This window comes from Hypomesus transpacificus, unplaced genomic scaffold, assembly GCF_021917145.1.
Source record: "Hypomesus transpacificus isolate Combined female unplaced genomic scaffold, fHypTra1 scaffold_318, whole genome shotgun sequence".
In the NCBI taxonomy this organism is placed as follows: Eukaryota; Metazoa; Chordata; class Actinopteri; order Osmeriformes; family Osmeridae; genus Hypomesus; species Hypomesus transpacificus.
This window is the reverse complement of record NW_025813846.1, coordinates 14737-41603: the sequence shown is the minus strand read 5'-3', so window position 1 is coordinate 41603 and position 26867 is coordinate 14737. Positions and strand designations below refer to the sequence as shown.

General features: G+C 47.9%; 2 protein-coding genes and 1 non-coding gene across 6 annotated transcripts; all 3 read left to right on the top strand.

Moving 5' to 3' along the window:
* Nucleotides 1-155: 155 nt before the first annotated feature.
* Nucleotides 156-23580, top strand: kri1 (KRI1 homolog). 2 transcript variants are annotated; one of them, XM_047016148.1, is made up of 19 exons: nt 156-350; nt 612-691; nt 1055-1160; nt 1778-1877; nt 2000-2066; nt 2248-2297; nt 6486-6576; nt 6687-6764; nt 6861-6964; nt 7045-7177; nt 7284-7550; nt 7751-7823; nt 7922-8034; nt 8124-8268; nt 19476-19606; nt 20038-20102; nt 20691-20786; nt 20923-21411; nt 23414-23580. In XM_047016148.1, the coding sequence occupies exons 1-18, from the start codon at nt 266-268 to the stop codon at nt 21395-21397; spliced, it is 2259 nt and encodes a 752-aa protein (XP_046872104.1). In that variant the 5' UTR covers nt 156-265; the 3' UTR covers nt 21398-21411; nt 23414-23580. The 2 variants fall into 2 exon arrangements, with proteins under 2 accessions (XP_046872104.1, XP_046872103.1); XM_047016147.1 differs by having other exon boundaries at nt 1775-1877.
* Nucleotides 19807-19900, top strand: LOC124464200. Its single transcript, XR_006955700.1, has one exon. It is a non-coding gene; the product is annotated as a Z30 small nucleolar RNA (small nucleolar RNA).
* On the top strand, nt 22312-26850 carry spc24 (SPC24 component of NDC80 kinetochore complex). Of its 3 annotated transcripts, none has more exons than XM_047016150.1 (6): nt 22312-22385; nt 23411-23580; nt 23800-23944; nt 25127-25231; nt 25455-25531; nt 26581-26850. In XM_047016150.1, exons 2-6 carry the CDS (start codon nt 23424-23426, stop codon nt 26685-26687), a joined length of 591 nt encoding a protein of 196 aa, XP_046872106.1. In that variant the 5' UTR covers nt 22312-22385; nt 23411-23423; the 3' UTR covers nt 26688-26850. The 3 variants fall into 3 exon arrangements, with proteins under 3 accessions (XP_046872106.1, XP_046872108.1, XP_046872107.1); XM_047016152.1 differs by lacking the exon at nt 22312-22385 and adding an exon at nt 22396-22501; XM_047016151.1 differs by lacking the exon at nt 22312-22385 and adding an exon at nt 22508-22683.
* The last annotated feature ends 17 nt before the right edge of the window (nt 26851-26867 follow it).

Below are 26867 nucleotides of genomic sequence, written 5' to 3'. Positions count from 1 at the left end.
TGTTTTTATTTTATTTTAAACATTTGAAAGAATGTTATACAGAAGTATGTGTAACAGAAAATGGTGTTAGAACATTTACATTTTATTCAATTACATCAGAAGTTAAATCGCCGATGAGTTTAAACGTGGTCAACTTTGACCCACGTACAGGAAACCACATGGTTGGTCCTCGTTGCCCATGCTGTTGTGACGCAAACATGGTCAATCTACTCTGAGAAACTACTTTGACTTTTAGCGATATTAAGTTAATAGTTTTCAATTAACCATGTCTGGCAAATCGGAATTAAAGATAAATTCTAAATTTGCTTCGAAATACGAGAAATACAGACAAAGAGAAGAGCTACAAAGACGTGAGTGTCCAGGCATGATGGCTACAGCGCTAGCTAGCTAGCCAGTTAGCTAGCCAGATAATTTGCATCTTTCAATTCCAATGTAATCTAGATAGCGACTTTTTTTATTGCATTGCTAGCTTGTAATATTATTTTAACTTAGATTATGTAGGTATGCTAGTTATGTTATTGTGAAGAGACTGAGAATATGATAGGATGTCTAACTACATGCTGCTAGATCGTTAGCTTATTGGCAGCTAACTTGGTCATGAATTGTTCCAGTTAAGGACCGGTATGGAGCCCAGGGGGACGAGAGTGACTCCGGTTCGTCGGAATCAGAGTCCGACGAGGACAGTGAAGTGGTGAGCAGAAGTGAATCGGTTGCTTTAGATAAACTCGCCTGCTAAATGAATAGATTATTAGTAGTAGTTCCACGCGGATATATGACTTGCTAACCCATTCCTGCTAATCCTCATGTTGTCCAGCTATCACCAATCTGTTTCCGTGTTAACTGATGATGCACTAAAGATATGACTCGGTTTCTTAAACTGTACTATTGTGATTGCGAGGTCATTTTTGCACCGTGCCTGGTACCTTTTCTGGTTACTGTGCACCATAGGAGATCATCGTGCCACACACAACGAGACCTGGAATTATAGAAAAAAGATGCACTACTTCTTTCTATCCACTCCCTCTTTGCTCGCCTTATTTCTCCCCGTGTTCAGGAGCTGGACCCCCAGCAGGAGAAGGACTTCTACAGAACTCTGTCTCTCCTGAAGAAGAAGGACCCCAAGATCTACCAGACAGATACTCAGTTCTACACAGAGCCAGGTAACCGTGGTAACCCTCATGTCACTGAAGAGGGAGTATGCGGTAATAATTAAATAAACTGGATTTATTTAGCAGCAATTTGATCCAAAGTGGCTTACAGTTTAGATCTGCAGTTAAGGTACAGTACCAGTCAAAAGTTTGGACACATTTTCCCAACTTTTGACCGGTACTGTAGGGAAAATGTGTCCAAACGTTTGACTGTATGTTAAACACTGAGAGAAGCTGTATTCACCCAGTGAGGTGAGGTTCACCCAGTGAGGTGAGGTTCACCCAGTGAGGTGACGTTCACCCAGTGAGGTGAGGTTCACCCAGTGAGGTGAGGTTCACCCAGTGAGGTTCATTGCGATAGACAGTCTCCTTCAGAGGAGTCCCAGCCAGAGTAGCCAGCACCACATCATCACAGACCACATGACAAATTATCAAGTTAAAAAGTTAAAGAAAACTGTCAGTTGAGATCATACAAAAACAAGTTATCTCTGTGCTCAACATGGAGTCTGTATTCTGTCAACCTTCAGGAGGCGATTGGTTCAGACAGGTCTAGGGTTAGTGGGGCTGTGTTATGATTGGCTCTCAGGTGTGTCAGTCTCAGCAGACTGGATGTTGTTGTCCTATAGCAGCAGGTTCTGGCAGCGCCGGCCAGCCCTCCAGCTCCCAGAAGCCCCAGAAGGCGATGTTCCTGAAGGACTACGAACGCAAAGTCATCCTGGAGAGAGGAGGGTGAGAGGGCTTGAGCTCACTGCGGGCTTTAAACACATACACACTCACACTCACATCTAACCTTTACACGCACACACTTCTTCAACTCTTGACTCAGACCAGATCCTTCCACCTCTCCACAGTAAATACGATGATGATGATGAGGAGGAGGAGGAGAGTGATGACGAAGAGGCAATGAAAAGGAGAGAGGTACACGTTTGAGTTGGTGTTTGAGTGGTGTTGTGGTTGACTGGTGTGTGGTTCTGTAGTTGAATGTTGCTGTTGTTGACTGGTGTGTTGTTGTGTAGTTGAATGTTGCTGTTGTTGACTGGTGTGTAGTTGAGTTGTGTAGTTGAGTGGTGTTGTGTTGACTGGTGTGTTGTGTCTCCAGAGGGCTGTGTCTCCCAGCTACATTCAAGAGCAGAGGGATCTGAAGGAGAGGTGAGCTCACCTGAAGTCCAGGGGGAACCAGAAACGTGATACCTGTCTGTTACATTACATTTACATTACATTTATTCATTTAGCAGACGCTTTTATCCAAAGCGACTTCCAAGAGAGAGCTTCACAAAGTGCATAGGTCACTGATAATAACAACAAGATAGCCCCACAGCATTGCGGGTAGTCAAAAACAAGAAGTACATATTGTGAACAACCAAAAAATAGTGCTAAAGGGAAGAAACCATAAGAGCATGTAGTTAAACAAGTTAAAATTACACAACATTAATCTCTAAGTGCAGGTGTACCTGTAGGAAAGCAATAAAAATAGGATTAACTAAAAAAAGAATACAACAGTTTAAATCAGCTACCACTAACCAACAAGAGCAACAGTCTAAGCAAGAGTCATTGTGAACCTTGAGGAAACTAGCGTTGGGTTCAGCAAACCATTCCTAAGTACCATTACACTCCCGGAACAAGTGCGTCTTGAGCCTTCTCTTGAAGGTGGAGAGACAGTCCGTGTCTCTGATGGAGGTGGGGAGTTGATTCCACCACTGGGGTGCCAGGCAGGAGAAGAGCTTGTGCTGGGACCGGGCGGTCTTGAGAGGTGGGACCACCAGGCGGTTGTCTGAAGAAGACCGTAGGTGGCGGGTGGGGGTGTAAGGCTGCAGGAGAGACTTGATGTAGTCGGGCGCAGTCCCGTTCACTGCTCGGAAGGTCAGTACCAGGGTCTTGAATCTGATGCGGGCCGTTATGGGTAGCCAGTGGAGGGAGATGAGGAGCGGGGTAACGTGGGAGCGTCTGGGTAGATTGTAGACCAGACGGGCTGCTGCGTTCTGAATTCTCTGAAGAGGGCGGGTTGCGCATGATGGGAGACCGGCGAGCAGCGAGTTGCAGTAGTCCAACTTGGAGAGGGCAAGTGCTTGGACAAGCAGCTGGGTGGAGTGCTCAGACAGGTATCTCCTGATCTTTCGGATGTTGTAGAGGGTGAATCTACACGACCGGGAGACTGCAGCAATGTGGGCCGTGAGGGAGAGCTCGTCATCCATGGTAACCCCAAGGTTCCTGGCAGAGGATGAGGGGGTCACCGTCGCAGATCCCAGGGTGATTGAGAAGTCATGGGAGATGGAGGGTTTGGCCGGGATGATGAGAAGTTCCGTTTTGGCAAGGTTCAGCTGGAGGTGGTGCTCAGTCATCCAGGCGGAGATGTCTGCGAGGCAGGCCTCAATCCTAGCTGAGATCCCCGGATCGGTCGGAGGGAATGACAGGTACAGCTGCGTGTCGTCAGCGTAGCAGTGGTAGGAGAAGCCATGGGAGGTGATGATTGGTCCAAGTGAGGTGGTGTACAGAGAGAAGAGGAGGGGACCAAGGACGGAGCCCTGTGGGACACCAGTGGAGAGCTGGCGTGGGCCTGACAGTTTGCCTCCCCAGGAGACCTGGTAGGATCTTCCCGACAGGTAGGATGAGATCCACTGGAGTGCAGTGCCAGTGATGCCTATCTCAGAAAGTCTGGAGAGCAGGATCTGGTGGTTAACCGTATCAAACGCCGCAGAAAGGTCCAGCAGAATGATGACGGCTGACCTGGAAGCCGCTCTGGCAGACTGGAGGGCAGTGGTGACTGAAAGGAGGGCAGTCTCTGTGGAGTGGCCGGTCTTGAAGCCCGATTGGTTGGGGTCGAGCAGGTTGTTCTGAGAAAGGAAGTTAGACAGTTGGTTAGATACAGCACGTTCAATTGTTTTAGAAAAGAAGTGTAACAATGATACCGGTCTGTAGTTCTGGAGGACGGCAGGGTTAAGGGAGGGTTTTTTGAGTAAAGGGGTAACTCTGGCCTGTTTGAAGGCAGAGGGGAAGGTGCCAGAGGTAAGAGAGGAGTTTAGAACATGGAGCAGAAAAGTTATGATAGAGGGGGAGATGGTTTGAAAGAGAGGGGAGGGGACAGGATCAAGGGGACAGGAGGTGGGGCGATGAGAGAGAATGAGGTCAGAGAGCTCTGCCTCGGACAGGGGAGTGAAGGAGTTTAGACATTTAGTTGGGTCAGTAATGGAGGGTGAGGGGGTAGGAAGGGTGGGTTTAGGGAACCGACTGCTAATGTCGGCGACTTTTTTCTCAAAGAAGGAGGAGAAGTCGTCTGCTCTCAGGGTGGAGGGAGGGGGTGGGGGAGGTGGGTTAAGAAGGGTGGAGAAGGTAGAGAAAAGTTTGTGGGGGTTTGAAGCGGAGTTAATTTTGTTAAGAAAGTAGAGGGTTTTGGCACCAGTTATGTGAGAAGAGAAGGATTTGAGGAGGGAGTGATACTTATCAAGGTCCAGACCGTCTTTGGACTTGCGCCATCTCCTCTCAGCTGCTCGAAGGGTGGACCGTTCTTCACGAATAACATCCGTAAGCCACGGGCAGGGGGGAGAAGATCGTGCAGGCCTGGTAGACAGGGGACAGAGAGAGTCAAGTGATGCAGTTAAAGTGGTTAGCAAGGTGTCGGTGGCAGTGTTAGTGGGGTGGGACGAGAACTCGTCAATGGGAGGGAGGGAGGATGTTACAATAGAGGAGAAGTGGGAGGGGGATAGCGAGCGGAGGTTGCGCCGGAAAGTTACGAGGGGAGGGGAGGTAGGAGTGATTGGAGGGAGAGAGACAGTGAATTGGATAAAGTAGTGATCAGAGATGTGCAGTGGGGTTACAGAGGTTAAGTCAGTGATACAGTTACGTGTCAGGACGAGGTCTAGCTGTTTGCCTGCCTTGTGGGTTGCCGGTGTGCTCAGCAGCGTCAGGTCGAAGGAGGTCAGGAGAGACAAGAAGTCGACAGCCTGCATTCCTTGGAGGTGGATGTTGAAGTCCCCAGGGACTATCAGGGGGGTTCCATCATCCGGAAGGACGCTGAGGAGCATGTCCAGCTCCTCCACAAAGTCGGCTAGCGGTCCTGGTGGGCGATAAAGAACAATTAAGCATGCTTTGATAGGGTCAGTTAGCATCACATAATGGTGTTCAAATGATTTGGCAGTAACAGAGAGTGGTGTGGATGTGTATTTAATATGTGGGGAAAGAAGCAAACCTGTCCCACCACCCCGCCCGGTTGAGCGGGGTGAGTGAGTGAAGGAGTGGTTGACGGAGAGAGCAGCTGGAGTTGCAGTGTTCTCTGGGCGGATCCATGTCTCAGTCAGCGCAAGGGCATGAAGAGAAGCATGGGATGCAAACGCCGGGATGAAGTCTGCCTTGTTCACAGCAGACTGGCAGTTCCAGAGCCCTAAGGAAAGAGAGAGGGCAGGTGGAGAAGAACTGGATAGGTAGTGAAGGTTAGAAGTTGACCGAATATACTTTGTGACATATCTACGTCTACGGGTAGTGTAATGAACAGGAATGCTAAGGAAACACATGCTAGCTATGAATAAATTCTAGGTAGAATATAATCTAAATATGAATATAAATAGGTTGATACTTATCAGAAGAGGTGATCCGCCTCGTCGGCCTTCCTCGGTGGACTCCGCAGGTAGACTCCTTGTCTTTGTGCGCCGAGGCTGGCAGACGAGGCTGGCAGACGAGGCTGGCAGACGAGGCTGGCAGACGAGGCTGGCAGACGAGGCTGGCAGACGAGGCTGCCTCTGTAATGCTAACCGCCTTAAATATGCTAATGCGCAGATACAACGCCCCCAATTACTGCCAAACAAAAGAATACCCTGAGTACCCTGAAACCGAAAATGACTCACTGGCTAGCTACTCCTTGACCAGTTTCAACTGGTTATCCAACTGCTGACCCTTCTGCTCTGCCCAAGAGACTAACTTTTAGCTAAACTCAATAATATACTAGTCTTGATCACTCGCAGTCAATGCAGCGCTCTCGAAGTTCTCTTCAGTATGACGCTATACGCTCTCGTTTGTGTGTCTAACCTGTGTGTCTATGTGTGTATAACCTGTGTGTCTAACCTGTGTGTCTGTTTGTGTCTAACCTGTGTGTCTAACCTGTGTGTCTAACCTGTGTGTCTAACCTGTGTGTCTGTTTCTGCTAACCTGTGTGTCTGTTTGTGTCTAACCTGTGTGTCTATGTGTCTAATCTGTGTGTCTAACCTGTGTCTAACCTGTGTGTCTGTTTGTGTCTAACCTGTGTGTCTGTTTGTGTCTAACCTGTGTGTCTGTTTGTGTCTAACCTGTGTGTCTCTGTGTGTCTACCCTGTGTGTCTAACCTGTGTGTGTGTGTGTGTGCGCGTGCAGCTTCAGGCACTGGGTCCAGGACAGTGAGGAGGAGGGCAGTGGAGGAGAAGAGCCCCTGTTGACCAGGAGGAGCAGGACCCAGGAGGAGAAGGTAACTCTAACTAACCCTACTTAACCTTAACCCTAGCTAACTGTAACTAACCCTAACCCTGCTCCTGGTAACTACCCCCTGGTGTGCCTGCCCTGTGCTGCCCCCTGCAGGAGAGGGAGGAGCAGGACTATGTGGAGTGGCTGAAGGGCCAAGCACAGCTGCAGGGACCGGAGGAGATGCAGGACCTGGTAAGACTGTGTGTGTGTGTGTGTGCACCTGACTGTGTGTGTGCACGCCTGACTGTGTGTGTGTGTGTACCTGACTGTGTGTGTGTGTGTGCACAGAGCTACCTGAGGGAGTACTGGAACGACCCTCAGCTGGATGAGAAGGAGCGCTTCCTCCGAGACTTCGTCCTCAACAAGGCTTACCTGGAGAAAGACCAGGACAGGTACACATACACACAAACACGTGTGTGTGTGTCTCTGACGTGTGTGTGTGTCTCTGACGTGTGTGTGTGTTTGTGTGCAGGATCCCCTCCTATGACGAGGTGGTGCAGGAGGAGGTTCAGGACTCATCGGAGGAGGGGGAAGACTTCCTGCTCAAACAGGAAGTCTTCGAGAGACACTACAACTTCCGCTTCGAGGAGCCCGACTCGCAAAAGGTTTGTGTGAGAGGTGTGTGTGTGAGAGAGGTGTGTGTGAGAGAGGTGTGTGTGTGAGAGAGGTGTGTGTGCTGACCTGTGTGTGAACTCCCTCCACCTCGTCCAGATAAAGACATACCCTCGCTCCATCGCCACCTCGGTGCGCTGCTCAGACGAGCGGCGGCGGGAGGCGCGGGCGCTGCGGCGGGACAGGAAGGAGCGTGAGCGTCTGCAGAAGCAGCAGCAGCTGCAGCACATGAAGAACCTGAAGAGGGAGGAGATCCTGGGGCGTCTGCAGAGACTGCAGCAGCTGACAGGGAGCCAGGAGGACGGCTTCTCTCTCTCACATCTGCAGGGAGACTTCAACCCTGAGCAGCACGACATGATGATGCAGGTGGGGGACACATGTGTCACACACACGTCAGAGACACACACACACACATACATTGAGGACCCCCTCGAAAACGAGATGCTGCATCTCAAGGGGTTATCCTCCAAACAATAAATTTCAAATTTCAAATATGTATTCATATAAATCTACATGCGTCTACATCCAGACACACGTAGCTAGGTAGCTAACCTGTCTGTCTCCAGGAGATGTTTGGGGACCAGTACTACGGAGAGGATGAGGATGAGAAGCCCCAGTTTGATGATGAAGAGCAGGAGGGTGAGGACCTGTCAATCATCCCTCTACCTGTCAATCAAACGTGTGATTTTGTGTGTGTGTGTGTGTGTTTCAGTTTGCTTGTGTTCTTTGGTCCACAGACCACTGGAACTGGGATACATGGGCAGGAGAGGAAGGAGTAGGAGGAGAGGAAGAGGGGGGGGAGGAAGAGGGGGAAGGGGAGGAGCCCAACTGTGAAGACCCAGACTTCATTGTGAGTGTGTTGATTCCAAAGACATCTGACGAAACAACCTGATATGATAGGTTAGAAAACATCACCTGACTGACCCCTGACCCTCTCAGATGGATGCGGACTACGACCCCAGCCTGCCAAGCAGCTCCAAGAAGAAGAGGAGGAGGAAGGAGGAGGCTCCTCTGATGGGGAAGAGGAAGAGGAAGTCTCACTTTGCTGAGGTCATCACCAAGGACAAGCCTGTGTTTGATCCCCGTGAGTAGCTCTTAGCAACAGTAACCAGGAAGTTGTCATTGTTCCGCTGTCATAACAAGGTGTTGTCTGACTTCCTGTCAGTTAGCTGCTTGTCATAGATGTGTGTGTGTGTGTGTGTGTGTGTGTGTGTGATGCAGTGTTTATCTCTGTGTTTTTCAACCTGCTTTGAGCCACGGCACATTTTTTACATTGGAAAAATCTTGCGGCAAACGACCGACCAAATATTTTACAAAATGACACTGTAGCCTAATACAGCATATATAATTGGGTGTGCTCAAGCCTTCGGCGGGTACAACTATTGTTCTCTCTCATAAATTTATTATTATTTATTTTCCCACCTCAAATAAAACTTTCCCGATTTAGTTGCTTGTATTCGCCCTTCGTTCTTTTGGTGAGCAGTCTCACGAGTGTAATCGAGCCGACCAGCTAAATTTACATTTACATTTAGTTATTTAGCAGACGCTCTTATCCAGAGCGACTTACAGTAAGTACAGGGACATTCCCCCGAGGCAAGTAGGGTGAAGTGCCTTGCCCAAGGACACAACGTCATTTGGCTCAGCCGGGAATCGAACTGGCGACCTTCAGATTACTAGCCCGATTCCCTAACCGCTCAGCCACCTGACTCCCTTATACTTATTTAGCACTAGCGTTGCTACCTGCATATACCTACAGCTGGCAGCTGTGTTCCGTTTAGCTCCTAGATTCAGACCTAGCTCCGGTAAATAGTAGAGCTAGCTAACTACTACACTTATGTTGTGTGGGAATCGCAGGAGCTAACCAGTCGAAGGGCGTACAAAAATACAGGAGCACACCCCACAATTTTCTCTTAGAAGGAACGAGGCAATTCGCTTCCTGCTGCTACCCGGACAAATATTACATTACTCTGCCAGTCACTATATTAACGACACTCAACAATGGAATATCATTGCAGATAATAACTAATAAAAAATGTTTTAAAAGACTAATTAAGTGAAATTGGATAATTTCTCTCGGCACACCTGACGATCTCCCACGGCACACTAGTGTGCATGGGCACAGTGGTTTGGAATCGCTGCTGTAATGGGTTTCTGATGATTGTGTATGCGTGTTCCAGAGGAGAGATGATTGTGTGTGTGTTCCAGAGGAGAGATGTTTGTGTGTGTGTTCCAGAGGAGAGATGATTGTGTGTGTTCCAGAGGAGAGATGATTGTGTGTGTTCCAGAGGAGAGATGATTGGAACACACACACACACAGAGGAGAGATGATTGTGTATGCGTGTTCCAGAGGAGAGATGATTGTGTGTGTGTGTGTTCCAGAGGAGAGATGATTGTGTGTGTGTTCCAGAGGAGAGATGTTTGTGTGTGTGTTCCAGAGGAGAGATGATTGCGTGTGTTCCAGAGGAGAGATGATTGGAACACACACACACACACACAGAGGAGATGATTGTGTGTGTGTGTTCCAGAGGATAGATGTTTGTGTGTGTGTTCCAGAGGAGAGATGATTGTGTGTGTGTCTGTGTTCCAGAGGAGAGATGATTGTGTGTGTGTGTGTTCCAGAGGGGAGATGATTGTGTGTGTGTATTCCAGAGGAGAGATGATTGTGTGTGTGTGTGTGTGTTCCAGAGGATAGATGATTGTGTGTGTGTGTTCCAGAGGAGAGATGATTGTGTGTGTGTGTGTGTGTTCCAGAGGATAGATGTTTGTGTGTGTGTTCCAGAGGAGAGATGATTGTGTGTGTGTGTGTGTGTTCCAGAGGAGAGATGATTGTGTGTGTGTGTCTGTGTTCCAGAGGAGAGATGATTGTGTGTGTGTGTGTGTTCCAGAGGAGAGATGATTGTGTGTGTGTTCCAGAGGAGAGATGATTGTGTGTGTGTGTGTGTTCCAGAGGATAGATGTTTGTGTGTGTGTTCCAGAGGAGAGATGATTGTGTGTGTGTGTGTTCCAGAGGAGAGATGATTGTGTGTGTGTGTGTGTGTTCCAGAGGATAGATGTTTGTGTGTGTGTTCCAGAGGAGAGATGATTGTGTGTGTGTGTGTGTGTGTGTTCCAGAGGAGAGATGATTGTGTGTGTGTGTCTGTGTTCCAGAGGAGAGATGATCCAGAGGAGAGATGATTGTGTGTGTGTGTGTGTGTTCCAGAGGATAGATGTTTGTGTGTGTGTTGATGATTGTGTGTGTGTGTGTGTGTTGTGATTGTGTGTGTGTGTCTGTGTTCCAGAGGAGAGATGATTGTGTGTGTGTGTGTGTTCCAGAGGAGAGATGATTGTGTGTGTGTTCCAGAGGAGAGATGATTGTGTGTGTGTGTGTGTTCCAGAGGATAGATGTTTGTGTGTGTGTTCCAGAGGAGAGATGATTGTGTGTGTGTGTGTTCCAGAGGAGAGATGATTGTGTGTGTGTGTCTGTGTTCCAGAGGAGAGATGATTGTGTGTGTGTGTGTTCCAGAGGGGAGATGATTGTGTGTGTGTATTCCAGAGGAGAGATGATTGTGTGTGTGTGTGTGTTCCAGAGGATAGATGATTGTGTGTGTGTGTTCCAGAGGAGAGATGATTGTGTGTGTGTGTGTGTGTTCCAGAGGATAGATGTTTGTGTGTGTGTTCCAGAGGAGAGATGATTGTGTGTGTGTGTGTGTGTGTTCCAGAGGAGAGATGATTGTGTGTGTGTGTCTGTGTTCCAGAGGAGAGATGATTGTGTGTGTGTGTGTGTTCCAGAGGAGAGACGATTGTGTGTGTGTTCCAGAGGAGAGATGATTGTGTGTGTGTGTGTGTTCCAGAGGATAGATGTTTGTGTGTGTGTTCCAGAGGAGAGATGATTGTGTGTGTGTGTGTTCCAGAGGAGAGATGATTGTGTGTGTGTGTCTGTGTTCCAGAGGAGAGATGATTGTGTGTGTGTGTTCCAGAGGAGAGATGATTGTGTGTGTGTTCCAGAGGAGAGATGATTGCGTGTGTGTGTGTTCCAGAGGATAGATGTTTGTGTGTGTGTTCCAGAGGAGAGATGATTGTGTGTGTGTGTGTGTGTGTGTGTTGATTGTGTGTGTGTGTGTGTTCCAGAGGAGAGATGTGTGTGTGTGTGTGTGTTCCAGAGGAGAGATGATTGCGTGTGTGTGTGTTCCAGAGGATAGATGTTTGTGTGTGTGTTCCAGAGGAGAGATGATTGTGTGTGTGTGTGTTCCAGAGGATAGATGTTTGTGTGTGTGTTCCAGAGGAGAGATGATTGTGTGTGTGTGTGTGTGTGTGTGTTCCAGAGGAGAGATGATTGTGTGTGTGTGTCTGTGTTCCAGAGGAGAGATGATTGTGTGTGTGTGTGTGTTCCAGAGGAGAGATGATTGTGTGTGTGTTCCAGAGGAGAGATGATTGTGTGTGTGTGTGTGTTCCAGAGGATAGATGTTTGTGTGTGTGTTCCAGAGGAGAGATGATTGTGTGTGTGTGTGTTCCAGAGGAGAGATGATTGTGTGTGTGTGTCTGTGTTCCAGAGGAGAGATGATTGTGTGTGTGTGTTCCAGAGGAGAGATGATTGTGTGTGTGTTCCAGAGGAGAGATGATTGCGTGTGTGTGTGTTCCAGAGGATAGATGTTTGTGTGTGTGTTCCAGAGGAGAGATGATTTTGTGTGTGTGTGTGTGTTCCAGAGGAGAGATGATTGTGTGTGTGTGTTCCAGAGGATAGATGTTTGTGTGTGTGTTCCAGAGGAGAGATGATTGTGTGTGTTCCAGAGGAGAGATGATTGGAACACACACACACACACACAGAGGAGAGATGATTGTGTATGCGTGTTCCAGAGGAGAGATGATTGTGTGTGTGTGTGTGTTCCAGAGGATAGATGTTTGTGTGCGTGTTCCAGAGGAGAGATGATTGTGTGTGTGTTCCAGAGGAGAGATGATTGTGTGTGTGTGTGTTCCAGAGGATAGATGTTTGTGTGTGTGTTCCAGAGGAGAGATGATTGTGTGTGTGTGTGTGTGTTCCAGAGGAGAGATGATTGTGTGTGTGTGTCTGTGTTCCAGAGGAGAGATGATTGTGTGTGTGTGTGTGTGTTCCAGAGGAGAGATGATTGTGTGTGTGTTCCAGAGGAGAGATGATTGTGTGTGTGTGTTCCAGAGGAGAGATGATTGTGTGTGTGTGTTCCAGAGGATAGATGTTTGTGTGTGTGTTCCAGAGGAGAGATGATTGTGTGTGTGTGTCTGTGTTCGAGAGGAGAGATGATTGTGTGTGTGTGTGTTCCAGAGGAGAGATGATTGTGTGTGTGTTCCAGAGGAGAGATGATTGTGTGTGTGTGTGTGTCTGTGTTCCAGAGGAGAGATGATTGGAGAGGAGAGATGATTGTGTGTGTGTGTGTGTGTTCCAGAGGAGAGATGATTGTGTGTGTGTTCCAGAGGAGAGATGATTGTGTGTGTGTGTTCCAGAGGAGAGATGATTGTGTGTGTGTGTTCCAGAGGATAGATGTTTGTGTGTGTGTTCCCAGAGGAGAGATGATTGTGTGTGTGTGTGTTCCAGAGGAGAGATGATTGTGTGTGTGTTCCAGAGGAGAGATGATTGTGTGTGTGTGTGTGTCTGTGTTCCAGAGGAGAGATGATTGGAACACAAACACACACACAGAGGAGATGATTGTGTGTGTGTGTTCCAGAGGATAGATGTTTGTGTGTGTGTTCCAGAGGAGAGATGATTGTGTGTGTGTGTCTGTGTTCCAGAGGAGAGATGATTGTGTGTGTGTGTGTTCCAGAGGGGAGATGATTGTGTGTGTGTATTCCAGAGGAGAGATGATTGTGTGTGTGTGTGTGTTCCAGAGGATAGATGATTGTGTGTGTGTGTGTGTGTTCCAGAGGATAGATGTTTGTGTGTGTGTTCCAGAGGAGAGATGATTGTGTGTGTGTGTGTGTGTGTTCCAGAGGAGAGATGATTGTGTGTGTGTGTCTGTGTTCCAGAGGAGAGATGATTGTGTGTGTGTGTGTGTGTGTTCCAGAGGAGAGATGATTGTGTGTGTGTTCCAGAGGAGAGATGATTGTGTGTGTGTGTGTGTTCCAGAGGATAGATGTTTGTGTGTGTGTTCCAGAGGAGAGATGATTGTGTGTGTGTGTGTTCCAGAGGAGAGATGATTGTGTGTGTGTGTCTGTGTTCCAGAGGAGAGATGATTGTGTGTGTGTGTGCGTGTGTGTGTTCCAGAGGAGAGATGATTGTGTGTGTTTTCCAGAGGAGAGATGATTGCGTGTGTGTGTGTTCCAGAGGATAGATGTTTGTGTGTGTGTTCCAGAGGAGAGATGATTTTGTGTGTGTGTGTGTTCCAGAGGAGAGATGATTGTGTGTGTGTGTTCCAGAGGATAGATGTTTGTGTGTGTGTTCCAGAGGAGAGATGATTGTGTGTGTTCCAGAGGAGAGATGATTGGAACACACACACACACAGAGGAGAGATGATTGTGTATGCGTGTTCCAGAGGAGAGATGATTGTGTGTGTGTGTGTGTTCCAGAGGATAGATGTTTGTGTGCGTGTTCCAGAGGAGAGATGATTGTGTGTGTGTTCCAGAGGAGAGATGATTGTGTGTGTGTGTGTTCCAGAGGATAGATGTTTGTGTGTGTGTTCCAGAGGAGAGATGATTGTGTGTGTGTGTGTTCCAGAGGATAGATGTTTGTGTGTGTGTTCCAGAGGAGAGATGATTGTGTGTGTGTGTCTGTGTTCCAGAGGAGAGATGATTGTGTGTGTGTGTGTTCCAGAGGAGAGATGATTGTGTGTGTGTTCCAGAGGAGAGATGATTGTGTGTGTGTGTTCCAGAGGAGAGATGATTGTGTGTGTGTGTTCCAGAGGATAGATGTTTGTGTGTGTGTTCCAGAGGAGAGATGATTGTGTGTGTGTGTCTGTGTTCGAGAGGAGAGATGATTGTGTGTGTGTGTGTTCCAGAGGAGAGATGATTGTGTGTGTGTTCCAGAGGAGAGATGATTGTGTGTGTGTGTGTCTGTGTTCCAGAGGAGAGATGATTGTGTGTGTGTGTTCCAGAGGAGAGATGATTGTGTGTTCCAGAAATAGATGATTGTGTGTGTGTGTGTGTTCCAGAGGAGAGATGATTGTGTGTGTGTGTGTGTTCCAGAGGATAGATGATAGTGTGTGTGTGTGTTCCAGAGGAGAGATGATTGTGTGTGTGTTCCAGAGGAGAGATGATTGTGTGTGTGTGTGTGTGTGTGTCTGTGTTCCAGAGGAGAGATGATTGTGTGTGTGTGTCTGTGTTCCAGAGGAGAGATGATTGTGTGTGTCTGTGTTCCAGAGGAGAGATGATTGTGTGTGTGTGTCTGTGTTCCAGAGGAGAGATGATTGTGTGTGTCTGTGTTCCAGAGGAGAGATGATTGTGTGTGTGTGTGTTCCAGAGGAGAGATGATTGTGTGTGTCTGTGTGTCTGTGTTCCAGAGGAGAGATGATTGTGTGTGTGTGTGTCTGTGTTCCAGAGGAGAGATGATTGTGTGTGTGTGTCTGTGTTCCAGAGGAGAGATGATTGTGTGTGTCTGTGTTCCAGAGGAGAGATGATTGTGTGTGTGTGTGTCTGTGTTCCAGAGGAGAGATGATAGTGTGTGTGTGTGTTCCAGAAGAGAGATGATTGTGTTTGTGTGTGTGTTCCAGAGGAGAGATGATTGTGTGTGTTCCAGAGGATATATGTTTGTGTGTGTGTTCCAGAGGAGAGATGATTGTGTGTGTGTGTGTCTGTGTTCCAGAGGAGAGATGATTGTGTGTGTGTGTGTTCCAGAGGAGAGATGATTGTGTGTGTGTGTGTTCCAGAGGAGAGATGATTGTGTGTGTGTATGTGTTCCAGAGGAGAGATGATTGTGTGTGTGTGTGTGTTCCAGAGGATAGATGATTGTGTGTGTGTTCCAGAGGAGAGATGATTGTGTGTGTGTGTGTGTGTGTTCCAGAGGAGAGATGATTGTGTGTGTGTGTGTGTGTTCCAGAGGAGAGATGATTGTGTGTGTGTGTCTGTGTTCCAGAGGAGAGATGATTGTGTGTGTGTGTGTGTTCCAGAGGAGAGATGATTGTGTGTGTGTGTGTGTGTTCCAGAGGAGAGATGATTGTGTGTGTGTGTGTTCCAGAGGATAGATGTTTGTGTGTGTGTTCCAGAGGAGAGATGATTGTGTGTGTGTTCCAGAGGAGAGATGATTGTGTGTGTGTGTGTTCCAGAGGATAGATGTTTGTGTGTGTGTTCCAGAGGAGAGATGATTGTGTGTGTGTGTGTGTGTTCTAGAGGAGAGATGATTGTGTGTGTGTGTGTGTGTTCCAGAGGAGAGATGATTGTGTGTGTGTGTCTGTGTTCCAGAGGAGAGATGATTGTGTGTGTGTGTTCCAGAGGAGAGATGATTGTGTGTGTGTGTCTGTGTTCCAGAGGAGAGATGATTGTGTGTGTGTGTGTGTTCCAGAGGAGAGATGATTGTGTGTGTGTGTGTCTGTGTTCCAGAGGAGAGATGATAGTGTGTGTGTGTGTTCCAGAGGAGAGATGATTGTGTGTGTGTGTGTGTGTTCCAGAGGAGAGATGATTGTGTGTGTGTGTGTGTGTTCCAGAGGATAGATGTTTGTGTGTGTGTTCCAGAGGAGAGATGATTGTGTGTGTGTTCCAGAGGAGAGATGATTGTGTGTGTGTGTGTTCCAGAGGATAGATGTTTGTGTGTGTGTTCCAGAGGAGAGATGATTGTGTGTGTGTGTGTGTGTTCCAGAGGAGAGATGATTGTGTGTGTGTGTCTGTGTTCCAGAGGAGAGATGATTGTGTGTGTGTGTGTGTGTGTTCCAGAGGAGAGATGATTGTGTGTGTGTGTCTGTGTTCCAGAGGAGAGATGATTGTGTGTGTGTGTGTGTTCCAGAGGAGAGATGATTGTGTGTGTGTGTGTTCCAGAGGAGAGATGATTGTGTGTGTGTTCCAGAGGAGAGATGATTGTGTGTGTGTGTGTGTGTGTGTTCCAGAGGAGAGATGATTGTGTGTGTGTGTTCCAGAGGATAGATGTTTGTGTGTGTGTTCCAGAGGAGAGATGATTGTGTGTGTGTGTCTGTGTTCGAGAGGAGAGATGATTGTGTGTGTGTGTGTGTATGTGTGTTCCAGAGGAGAGATGATTGTGTGTGTGTTCCAGAGGAGAGATGATTGTGTGTGTGTGTGTGTTCCAGAGGAGAGATGATTGTGTGTGTGTGTGTGTGTTCCAGAGGATAGATGTTTGTGTGTGTGTTCCAGAGGAGAGATGATTGTGTGTGTGTGTGTGTTCCAGAGGAGAGATGATTGTGTGTGTGTGTCTGTTTTCCAGAGGAGAGATGATTGTGTGTGTGTGTGTGTGTTCCAGAGGAGAGATGATTGTGTGTGTGTTCCAGAGGAGAGATGATTGTGTGTGTGTGTGTGTGTGTGTTCCAGAGGATAGATGTTTGTGTGTGTGTTCCAGAGGAGAGATGATTGTGTGTGTGTGTGTGTTCCAGAGGAGAGATGATTGTGTGTGTGTGTCTGTGTTCCAGAGGAGAGATGATTGTGTGTGTGTGTGCGTGTGTGTGTTCCAGAGGAGAGATGATTGTGTGTGTGTTCCAGAGGAGAGATGATTGCGTGTGTGTGTGTTCCAGAGGATAGATGTTTGTGTGTGTGTTCCAGAGGAGAGATGATTTTGTGTGTGTGTGTGTTCCAGAGGAGAGATGATTGTGTGTGTGTGTGTTCCAGAGGATAGATGTTTGTGTGTGTGTTCCAGAGGAGAGATGATTGTGTGTGTTCCAGAGGAGAGATGATTGGAACACACACACACACAGAGGAGAGATGATTGTGTATGCATGTTCCAGAGGAGAGATGATTGTGTGTGTGTGTTCCAGAGGATAGATGTTTGTGTGTGTGTTCCAGAGGAGAGATGATTGTGTGTGTGTTCCAGAGGAGAGATGATTGTGTGTGTGTGTGTTCCAGAGGATAGATGTTTGTGTGTGTGTTCCAGAGGAGAGATGATTGTGTGTGTGTGTGTGTGTTCCAGAGGAGAGATGATTGTGTGTGTGTGTCTGTGTTCCAGAGGAGAGATGATTGTGTGTGTGTTCCAGAGGAGAGATGATTGTGTGTGTGTTCCAGAGGAGAGATGATTGTGTGTGTGTGTTCCAGAGGAGAGATGATTGTGTGTGTGTGTTCCAGAGGATAGATGTTTGTGTGTGTGTTCCAGAGGAGAGATGATTGTGTGTGTGTGTCTGTGTTCGAGAGGAGAGATGATTGTGTGTGTGTGTGTTCCAGAGGAGAGATGATTGTGTGTGTGTTCCAGAGGAGAGATGATTGTGTGTGTGTGTGTCTGTGTTCCAGAGGAGAGATGATTGTGTGTGTGTGTTCCAGAGGAGAGATGATTGTGTGTTCCAGAAATAGATGATTGTGTGTGTGTGTGTGTGTTCCAGAGGAGAGATGATTGTGTGTGTGTGTGTGTTCCAGAGGATAGATGATAGTGTGTTTGTGTGTTCCAGAGGAGAGATGATTGTGTGTGTGTGTCTGTGTTCCAGAGGAGAGATGATTGTGTGTGTGTGTGTGTTCCAGAGGAGAGATGATTGTGTGTGTGTGTGTGTGTTCCAGAGGAGAGATGATTGTGTGTGTGTGTGTGTGTTCCAGAGGATAGATGTTTGTGTGTGTGTTCCAGAGGAGAGATGATTGTGTGTGTGTTCCAGAGGAGAGATGATTGTGTGTGTGTGTGTTCCAGAGGATAGATGTTTGTGTGTGTGTTCCAGAGGAGAGATGATTGTGTGTGTGTGTGTGTGTTCCAGAGGAGAGATGATTGTGTGTGTGTGTCTGTGTTCCAGAGGAGAGATGATTGTGTGTGTGTGTGTGTGTTCCAGAGGAGAGATGATTGTGTGTGTGTGTCTGTGTTCCAAAGGAGAGATGATTGTGTGTGTGTGTGTGTGTTCCAGAGGAGAGATGATTGTGTGTGTGTGTGTCTGTGTTCCAGAGGAGAGATGATAGTGTGTGTGTGTGTTCCAAAGGAGAGATGATTGTGTGTGTGTGTGTGTGTTCCAGAGGAGAGATGATTGTGTGTGTGTGTGTGTGTGTTCCAGAGGAGAGATGATTTTGTGTGTGTGTGTGTGTTCCAGAGGATAGATGTTTGTGTGTGTGTTCCAGAGGAGAGATGATTGTGTGTGTGTTCCAGAGGAGAGATGATTGTGTGTGTGTGTGTTCCAGAGGATAGATGTTTGTGTGTGTGTTCCAGAGGAGAGATGATTGTGTGTGTGTGTGTGTGTTCCAGAGGAGAGATGATTGTGTGTGTGTGTCTGTGTTCCAAAGGAGAGATGATTGTGTGTGTGTGTGTGTGTTCCAGAGGAGAGATGATTGTGTGTGTGTGTCTGTGTTCCAGAGGAGAGATGATTGTGTGTGTGTGTGTGTTCCAGAGGAGAGATGATTGTGTGTGTGTGTGTTCCAGAGGCGAGATGATTGTGTGTGTGTTCCAGAGGAGAGATGATTTTGTGTGTGTGTGTGTTCCAGAGGAGAGATGATTGTGTGTGTGTGTTCCAGAGGATAGATGTTTGTGTGTGTGTTCCAGAGGAGAGATGATTGTGTGTCTGTGTTCGAGAGGAGAGATGATTGTGTGTGTGTGTGTATGTGTGTTCCAGAGGAGAGATGATTGTGTGTGTGTTCCAGAGGAGAGATGATTGTGTGTGTGTGTCTGTGTTCCAGAGGAGAGATGATTGTGTGTGTGTGTGTGTGTGTGTTCCAGAGGAGAGATGATTGTGTGTGTGTGTGTGTTCCAGAAATAGATGATTGTGTGTGTGTGTGTGTGTTCCAGAGGAGAGATGATTGTGTGTGTGTGTGTGTGTTCCAGAGGAGAGATGATTGTGTGTGTGTGTGTGTTCCAGAGGAGAGACGATTGTGTGTGTGTGTGTGTTCCAGAAATAGATGATTGTGTGTGTGTGTGTGTTCCAGAGGAGAGATGATTGTGTGTGTGTGTGTTCCAGAGGATAGATGATAGTGTGTGTGTGTTCCAGAGGAGAGATGATTGTGTGTGTCTGTGTTCCAGAGGAGAGATGATTGTGTGTGTGTGTGTTCCAGAGGAGAGATGATTGTGTGTGTCTGTGTTCCAGAGGAGAGATGATTGTGTGTGTGTGTGTGTGTGTCTGTGTTCCAGAGGAGAGATGATAGTGTGTGTGTGTGTTCCAGAGGAGAGATGATTGTGTGTGTGTGTGTGTTCCAGAGGAGAGATGATTGTGTGTGTCTGTGTGTCTGTGTTCCAGAGGAGAGATGATTGTGTGTGTGTGTGTTCCAGAGGAGAGATGATTGTGTGTGTGTGTGTTCCAGAGGAGAAGAGTTTCCAGCAGTACCTGGATGAGTACTATAAACTGGACTATGAGGATATCATAGATGACCTGCCCTGTCGCTTCCGTTACCGCCAGGTCCTGCCCAACAACTTTGGCCTGACCACTGATGAGGTAGCAGACATGATGTTTAAACGTGGTCTGGGTTAGCCTGGTGTATTCTGGGTTAGCCTGGTGTATTCTGGGTTAGCCTGGTGGGGTCTGGGTTAGCCTGGTGTGGTCTGAGTTAGCCTGGCCTTGTGTACTCTGGGTTAGCCTGGTGGGGTCTGGGTTAGTCTAGTGGGGTGCGGGGTAGACTTCCTGTCCCCTGGCTGGTGCTGATGAGCTTTGATGTAGCTGATCTGGTATTGCTGCTCCCAGGAGCAGCTCTGACCAGGACATGACTCAGTTAATCTTCTCTCTGAGCCGGCCAGGGGAGAGGGGGGAAGGGGGAGAAAGGGGTAGTGAGAGAGGGAGAACTACTTTCCCTCCATCCTATTCACGATCTCTCCCTCCTTCCCTCCCTCCTCCTCCCTCCATATCTCTCCCCTCCTGTGTGTCCTCAGATCCTGGGGTCGGATGAGAAGGATCTGAACCGCTGGTGCTCCCTGAAGAAGACTTGCATGTTCAGGTACAGCTAGCCTGCTTTCTGGACCTGGTCCAGGGTCTGGGTCCTGAGTTTTTTATCATTATATTTATTAAAAGAAATGCTAAATTAGCTGTTTGTGTGAAAGTCTTCCTGACATTCTCTCTCTCTCCCTTACATCTCTCTCTCCCTTACATCTCTCTCTCTCTGTCCCTCCATCTCTCTCTCTCTGTCCCTCCATCTCTCTCTGTCCCTCCATCTCTCTCTCTCTGTCCCTCCATCTCTCTCTGTCCCTCCATCTCTCTCTCTCTGTCCCTCCATCTCTCTCTGTCCCTCCATCTCTCTCTCTCTGTCCCTCCATCTCTCTCTCTCTGTCCCTCCATCTCTCTCTGTCCCTTACATCTCTCTCTGTCCCTTACATCTCTCTCTGTCCCTTACATCTCTCTCTGTCCCTTACATCTCTCTCTGTCCCTTACATCTCTCTCTGTCCCTCCATCTCTCTCTGTCCCTCCATCTCTCTCTCTCCCTTACATCTCTCTCTCTCTGTCCCTCCATCTCTCTCTGTCCCTCCATCTCTCTCCCTTACATCTCTCTCTCTCTCTGTCCCTCCATCTCTCTCTCTCCTTCTCTCAGATCTGATAAGGAGGAGAAGTGTGATTTGAAGAACTACCAGATCAAGGCCCAGAATGTAAAGAGGAAGAGAGAGGTGTTGAGCTCCTTCTACTCTAAGTGAGTACAGCCCCCTGCAGCACAGGACCAGCCTGGCTCGCACACGCGTGTGTGTGTGTGTGTGTGTAACTCTCTTTGTGTGCAGGGAGGATGGAGTGCTGGAGGTGTGTGTGTGTGTAACTCTCTTTGTGTGCAGGGAGGATGGAGAGGAGGAGGGGAAGAGAACAGGGAAGAAGAGGATAGACATGCTGAAGAAGCCGGAGGAGGAGGAGCCTGGACAGGACACCGAGGAGGTGCCCGAGGAGAGGCCTGAGGAGGAGCCTGCAGCCCAGACACAGGCTGGACACGAAGAGGAGGAGGAGGAGTTCCTGGTCCCCAAGAAGAAGAGGATAGAGGAGGAAAGAACTCCTCCTGTAGAGGAGGAGAAGGCAGACGGATCCCAGAGCCAGGCTAGGAGGGTTAAGGTTACCAGGGTTACCACCGGAGGGCCCAGGAAAACGCCCTTCAGGCACCCTGGAGGACGCCTCATCCAGAGGCCCTTCAGGCTGAAGATGGGGGGCCGTGAGTTCAGCGGCCAAAGGCTGAAGGCCTATGGGCTGAACCCCAAAAGACTGCACTTTAGACAGCTGGGGCGGCAGAGGAACAAGGCCCAGAGGAAGAGTCAGGAGTGAGGAAGAGTCGGGAGGTGAGGGCGAGTCGGGAGTGAGGGCGAGTCGGGAGTGAGGGCGAGTCGGGAGGGAGGGCGAGTCGGGAGGGAGGGCGAGTCGGGAGGGAGGGCGAGTCGGGAGTGAGGGCGAGTCGGGAGGGAGGGCGAGTCGGGAGGGAGGGCGAGTCGGGAGGGAGGGCGAGTCGGGGGAAACTCATCACCAACTCTGCCTGCATATTATTATAATCATATTATTGATACTCTTGCGTGTCTAAAGATTCTTCTTGGAGAATGTTCCAGAACACACCTCCCCATAGCAGCTCTGACGACCCGAGCCTGAACAAAGTTTCGTTTTCCAATAAATTGTTTTAAATCTATATTTTATTTAGATTCTCTTAATGAGAGTAGCTTTCAACGTGTTGTTTTGTTTGACTGAAGTGGGATTTTGTAAATATATTTTGTGTACAAAAATTTTGTTTTGTCTAATTGTGTTTTTAACAAAATATTAGTAAAGTAATGATGATGGAGTCCGTTAAGTAACCGCAATTTACCACTGATCGCACCAGACCGTGTCTGGAGGAGGGGGAACCCTTGTCATGGGTTTTGCAAAGAGTTTATCCGAGTTTTTCATTATGGTTTTAGGTTTGTTTAGGGGCAGTTCTGGTCATCTGTGAACCCACTGTAAAGTTGATAAAAGTTACAAATACGATTTAATTTGTTCATTTGTCGCCGCGTGTGGACACAATTAACGTTGGACACAGTAAAATGCAATTAATTATGGTATTTTAGAAGACGCAACAATCTATGAAAAATATATGACTAGATTAATCACATCCTGAATAGTCTCGAATTAATCAGACGTCTATAAACCTGTAAAATCATATTTAATCGTAATAATTTGGGTGATGATATTTTCCCGTCAGGCACATCCTCGGAACCCCTTGAGAATGCGCGCGCTAGTAGGACCACTTTAAACTAGGAAGCGAGGTGAACGAACAGCTAGCGTCTCTAAGGTTTGTTTATAAATCACATTTTACAGTCTTGATAGAAATCGTGAAGTATTTGGAGTGTAACGTTGTTGCGTTTATGGTGGTTTACAGGGTACATAGCTAGCAGGTTATGCTAAACGGTAAGATTTACAGGGGACATAGCAAGCAGATAATGCTAATTGGTAAGGTTAGCTGGCTAGTTCTGTGTAGTTGCACCGATTATTGCTCTAGTAGTTAATCTAACTGGTAGACAACACAGTTAGCCTACGGTACTAGTAGGAAGAAGTTTAACCTTCTGGCTTCACTAGGATTTCATCTTTGGGTAGGTAACTGTAAAAATGTATAATAAGCCAAAGGTGACGTTTGACGTTTAGACAAGCGTTTTCAGGGATGCGTTTAGCAATTTCGTCGAGTTACAGGTCTTTTTGAATGTTGTAGACTAGAGGATTATCAAACAGCCTATTTTGTGTGTTGTTGGCTAATGCAACTTTCCAACTCAGAGGGCTAATTAGTATACACAAATTGCTTATAATAGAGGAAAAAATGTATTTATTACCGAAAATAAAGAAAAACTACTTATTTACCCATAACGACCAAGCACACCCACAAATTCAAAAATGGCAACGTGAAAGCGGTGCATGTTTTCATGATCAATGCCAAACTTACAGAAAACGATTAACGTTAAAATACCTTCGACGGCATTTGTTCAGAATTATGATTAAATGGGCAGATGCTTTATCTGGGTGGGCAACGCTCATGAGCACCCGTATACACGCCACTGACATAAGGGTCGGATTGGCCGTCGGGGGATTTCCCGAACGGCCGGTCAAAAGGCCACGGCATGATGGGAAAAAAAATACATTTATAATAATACTACACGTTGGTGGGCCGGTCTGCGTTTCAAAGTCCCGGGCCGTTATTCACTTCCAGTCTGACATTAGTCAGAACTCAAAACAATCCAAACTGTCCATTAATACTTAAAACATACATCCAACGTATCTATTATTTAAAGCTTTATCCGTTATTTCCGTTGATGCTGTCCTGTGCAGCAGTTGTGTGGCCATGTCTCAGAACAGCTTGGAGGACTTCGGCGAGGTGCTGGTGGGGCTCGTGAGGAGCAGCAGGGCGGAGAAGGAGCTGCGGCTGGCGGGGGAGCGCCTGAAGACGTTCTACGACCGACACTTGGAAACCAAGAACACCGCTGCGCAGATTCTGAAGAGTAAGAGGGGGGAAGGGGAGGGATAGTGTTGTTGTTTTCGTTGTCGTTCTTACTATACCGTGTGTGGGGGGGTCTTTTGGTGTTTGTGTGTGTGTGACCTGTCGTGTGTGTGTGTGTGACCCGTTGTGTGTGTGACTTGTCGTGTGTGTGACCTGTCGTGTGTGTGTGTGTGTCTGTGACCTGTCGTGTGTATGTGTGACCTGTCATGTTTGTCTCCAGACATCATGCAGAGTGAGCACAAGGCGAGCCAGAAGCTGCTGGACCAGGAAGAGCAGAAGAGCCAATTAGATACGGAGCTGGAAAGTCTGGAGGCGGAGCTTCAGCGCGTCACGGCCAAGAGTCACAACATGGACTCTGAGCTGCAGTATCCTGTCATGTGGTTGGTCAGCAGGCTGGTCAATCATGGTGTCACACATGGTTAGGATTGACCTAAGTAGTGCTCGTGTAACAGAGTAAAACTAACTCCTCAGTATGACACTGCTATGAGAGGACTGTGTGGTGCCTGTCTGTCTGTCTGATCTGGGTTAGGGTGTGGTGCCTGTCTGTCTGTTCTGGGTTAGGGTTTGGTGCCTGCCTGTCTGATCTGGGTTAGGGTGTGGTGCCTGTCTGTCTGTTCTGGGTTAGGGTGTGGTGCCTGCCTGTCTGATCTGGGTTAGGGTGTGGTGCCTGTCTGTCTGATCTGGGTTAGGGTGTGGTGCCTGCCTGTCTGTTCTGGGATAGGGTGTGGTGCCTGTCTGTCTGATCTGGGTTAGGGTGTGGTGCCTGTCTGTCTGTTCTGGGTTAGGGTGTGGTGCCTGCCTGTCTGATCTGGGTTAGGGTGTGGTGCCTGTCTGTCTGATCTGGGTTAGGGTGTGGTGCCTGTCTGTCTGTTCTGGGTTAGGGTGTGGTGCCTGCCTGTCTGATCTGGGTTAGGGTGTGGTGCCTGTCTGTCTGATCTGGGTTAGGGTGTGGTGCCTGCCTGTCTGTTCTGGGATAGGGTGTGGTGCCTGTCTGTCTGATCTGGGTTAGGGTGTGGTGCCTGTCTGTTCTGGGTTAGGGTGTGGTGCCTGCCTGTCTGTTCTGGGATAGGGTGTGGTGCCTGTCTGTCTGATCTGGGTTAGGGTGTGGTGCCTGTCTGTCTGATCTGGGTTAGGGTGTGGTGCCTGCCTGTCTGATCTGGGTTAGGGTGTGGTGCCTGTCTGTCTGTTCTGGGATAGGGTGTGGTGCCTGTCTGTCTGATCTGGGTTAGGGTGTGGTGCCTGTCTGTCTGATCTGGGTTAGGGTGTGGTGCCTGCCTGTCTGATCTGGGTTAGGGTGTGGTGCCGGTCTGTCTGATCTGGGTTAAGGTGTGGTGCCTGTCTGTCTGATCTGGGTTAGGGTCAGGGCTGAAAAGCGATGAGAGACAGATGAAAGATACGAGGGAGAGAGAGGTGGTTTTTGTCTAAACCCACCACCTCTCCTGGCAGCAGTGTAGGCCCTGACAGCAGTGTAGGCCCTGGCAGCAGTGTAGGCCCTGGCAGCAGTGTAGGCCCTGGCAGCAGTGTTCCTCCTTCACCACTTCCCCCAGGTTCCTGCAGAGGGAGCTAGATAGCCTGCAGCACTCTGAACAGGAACTCCAGGTCCTGCAGCAGGAAGTGGATGAAGACACCACGGAGGTCATCCCCTCCACCATGTGAGTCCGTCCTCTACCCGACCTTTAACCTTAACACTGACACAGTGGTTATCAAAGTGGTTATCACAGGCCTCGGTGGTTATCACAGTGGTTATCACAGTGGTTATCACAGGGCGCAGTACTGTGGTTTTTATCCTGTCCTTGCTCTCCTCAGATACAGGGTGAGGGTCATTTAATACAGGGGTCAGTAGTTAATGTGTGTGTGTGTCTGTGTGTGTGTCAGATACATGGCCCAGCTGTACCACAAGGTGACCAGGATCAAGTGGGAATACGACACAGAGCCTCACATACTCAGAGGAGGTACCTGCTCTCAGCTGTCTGTCAACACTGTGGGTTTTTCTGAACACTGTGTGTGTTTCTGAACACTGGCTGTGCATGTCTAAACACTGTGTGTTTCTGAACACTGTGTTTCTGAACAATGTGCAGTGTGCATGTCTAAACACTGTGTGTGTTTCTGAACACTGTGCATGTCTAAACACTGTGCATGTCTAAACACTGTGTGTGTTTCTGAACACTGTGCATGTATAAACACTGTGTGTGTTTCTGAACACTGCATGTCTAAACACTGTGTGTTTCTGAACACTGCATGTCTAAACACTGTGTGTTTCTGAACACTGTGCAGTGTGCATGTCTAAACACTGTGTGTGTTTCTGAACACTGCATGTCTAAACACTGTGTGTGTTTCTGAACACTGTGCATGTATAAACACTGTGTGTGTTTCTGAACACTGCATGTCTAAACACTGTGTGTGTTTCTGAACACTGTGCATGTATAAACACTGTGTGTGTTTCTGAACACTGTGCATGTCTAAACACTGTGTGTGTTTCTGAACACTGTGCATGTCTAAACACTGTGTGTGTTTCTGAACACTGTGCATGTCTAAACACTGTGCATGTCTAAACACTGTGTGTGTTTCTGAACACTGTGCATGTATAAACACTGTGTGTGTTTCTGAACACTGTGCATGTCTAAACACTGTGTGTTTCTGAACACTGCATGTCTAAACACTGTGTGTTTCTGAACACTGTGTTTCTGAACACTGTGCAGTGTGCATGTCTAAACACTGTGTGTGTTTCTGAACACTGTGCATGTCTAAACACTGTGTGTTTCTGAACACTGTGCATGTATAAACACTGTGTGTGTTTCTGAACACTGTGCATGTCTAAACACTGTGTGCATGTCTAAACACTGTGTGTGTTTCTGAACACTGTGCATGTCTAAACTGTGTGTGTTTCTGAACTGTTTGTGTGTCTAAACACTGTGTTTTCTGAACTGTGTGTGTTTCTGAACAGTGTGTGTGTGTCTAAACAGTGTGTGTTTCTGAACTGTGTGGGTGTGTTTCTGAACAGTGCACTACGGGGCAGACCTGGCCTCACCCATCCACATGGACACATCGCTGCGTTCTGCCTGTGCTGTCAGCAACGACCTCTGGGACTTTGTCAACACTGAGTGGTAGAGAAGAGAGATGAGGAGGAGTGGTAGAGAGGAGGAGAAGAGAGGACAGGAGTGGTAGAGTGGAGACTGGTAGAACTATCCTGGCTGGAGGATAGATGGAATTAACTATCTTATCTGTATTTATGTTCATGTTTGAATCTTGAATAAACTGCTTTTCTAACTAATCCCTGGATATAGCTTG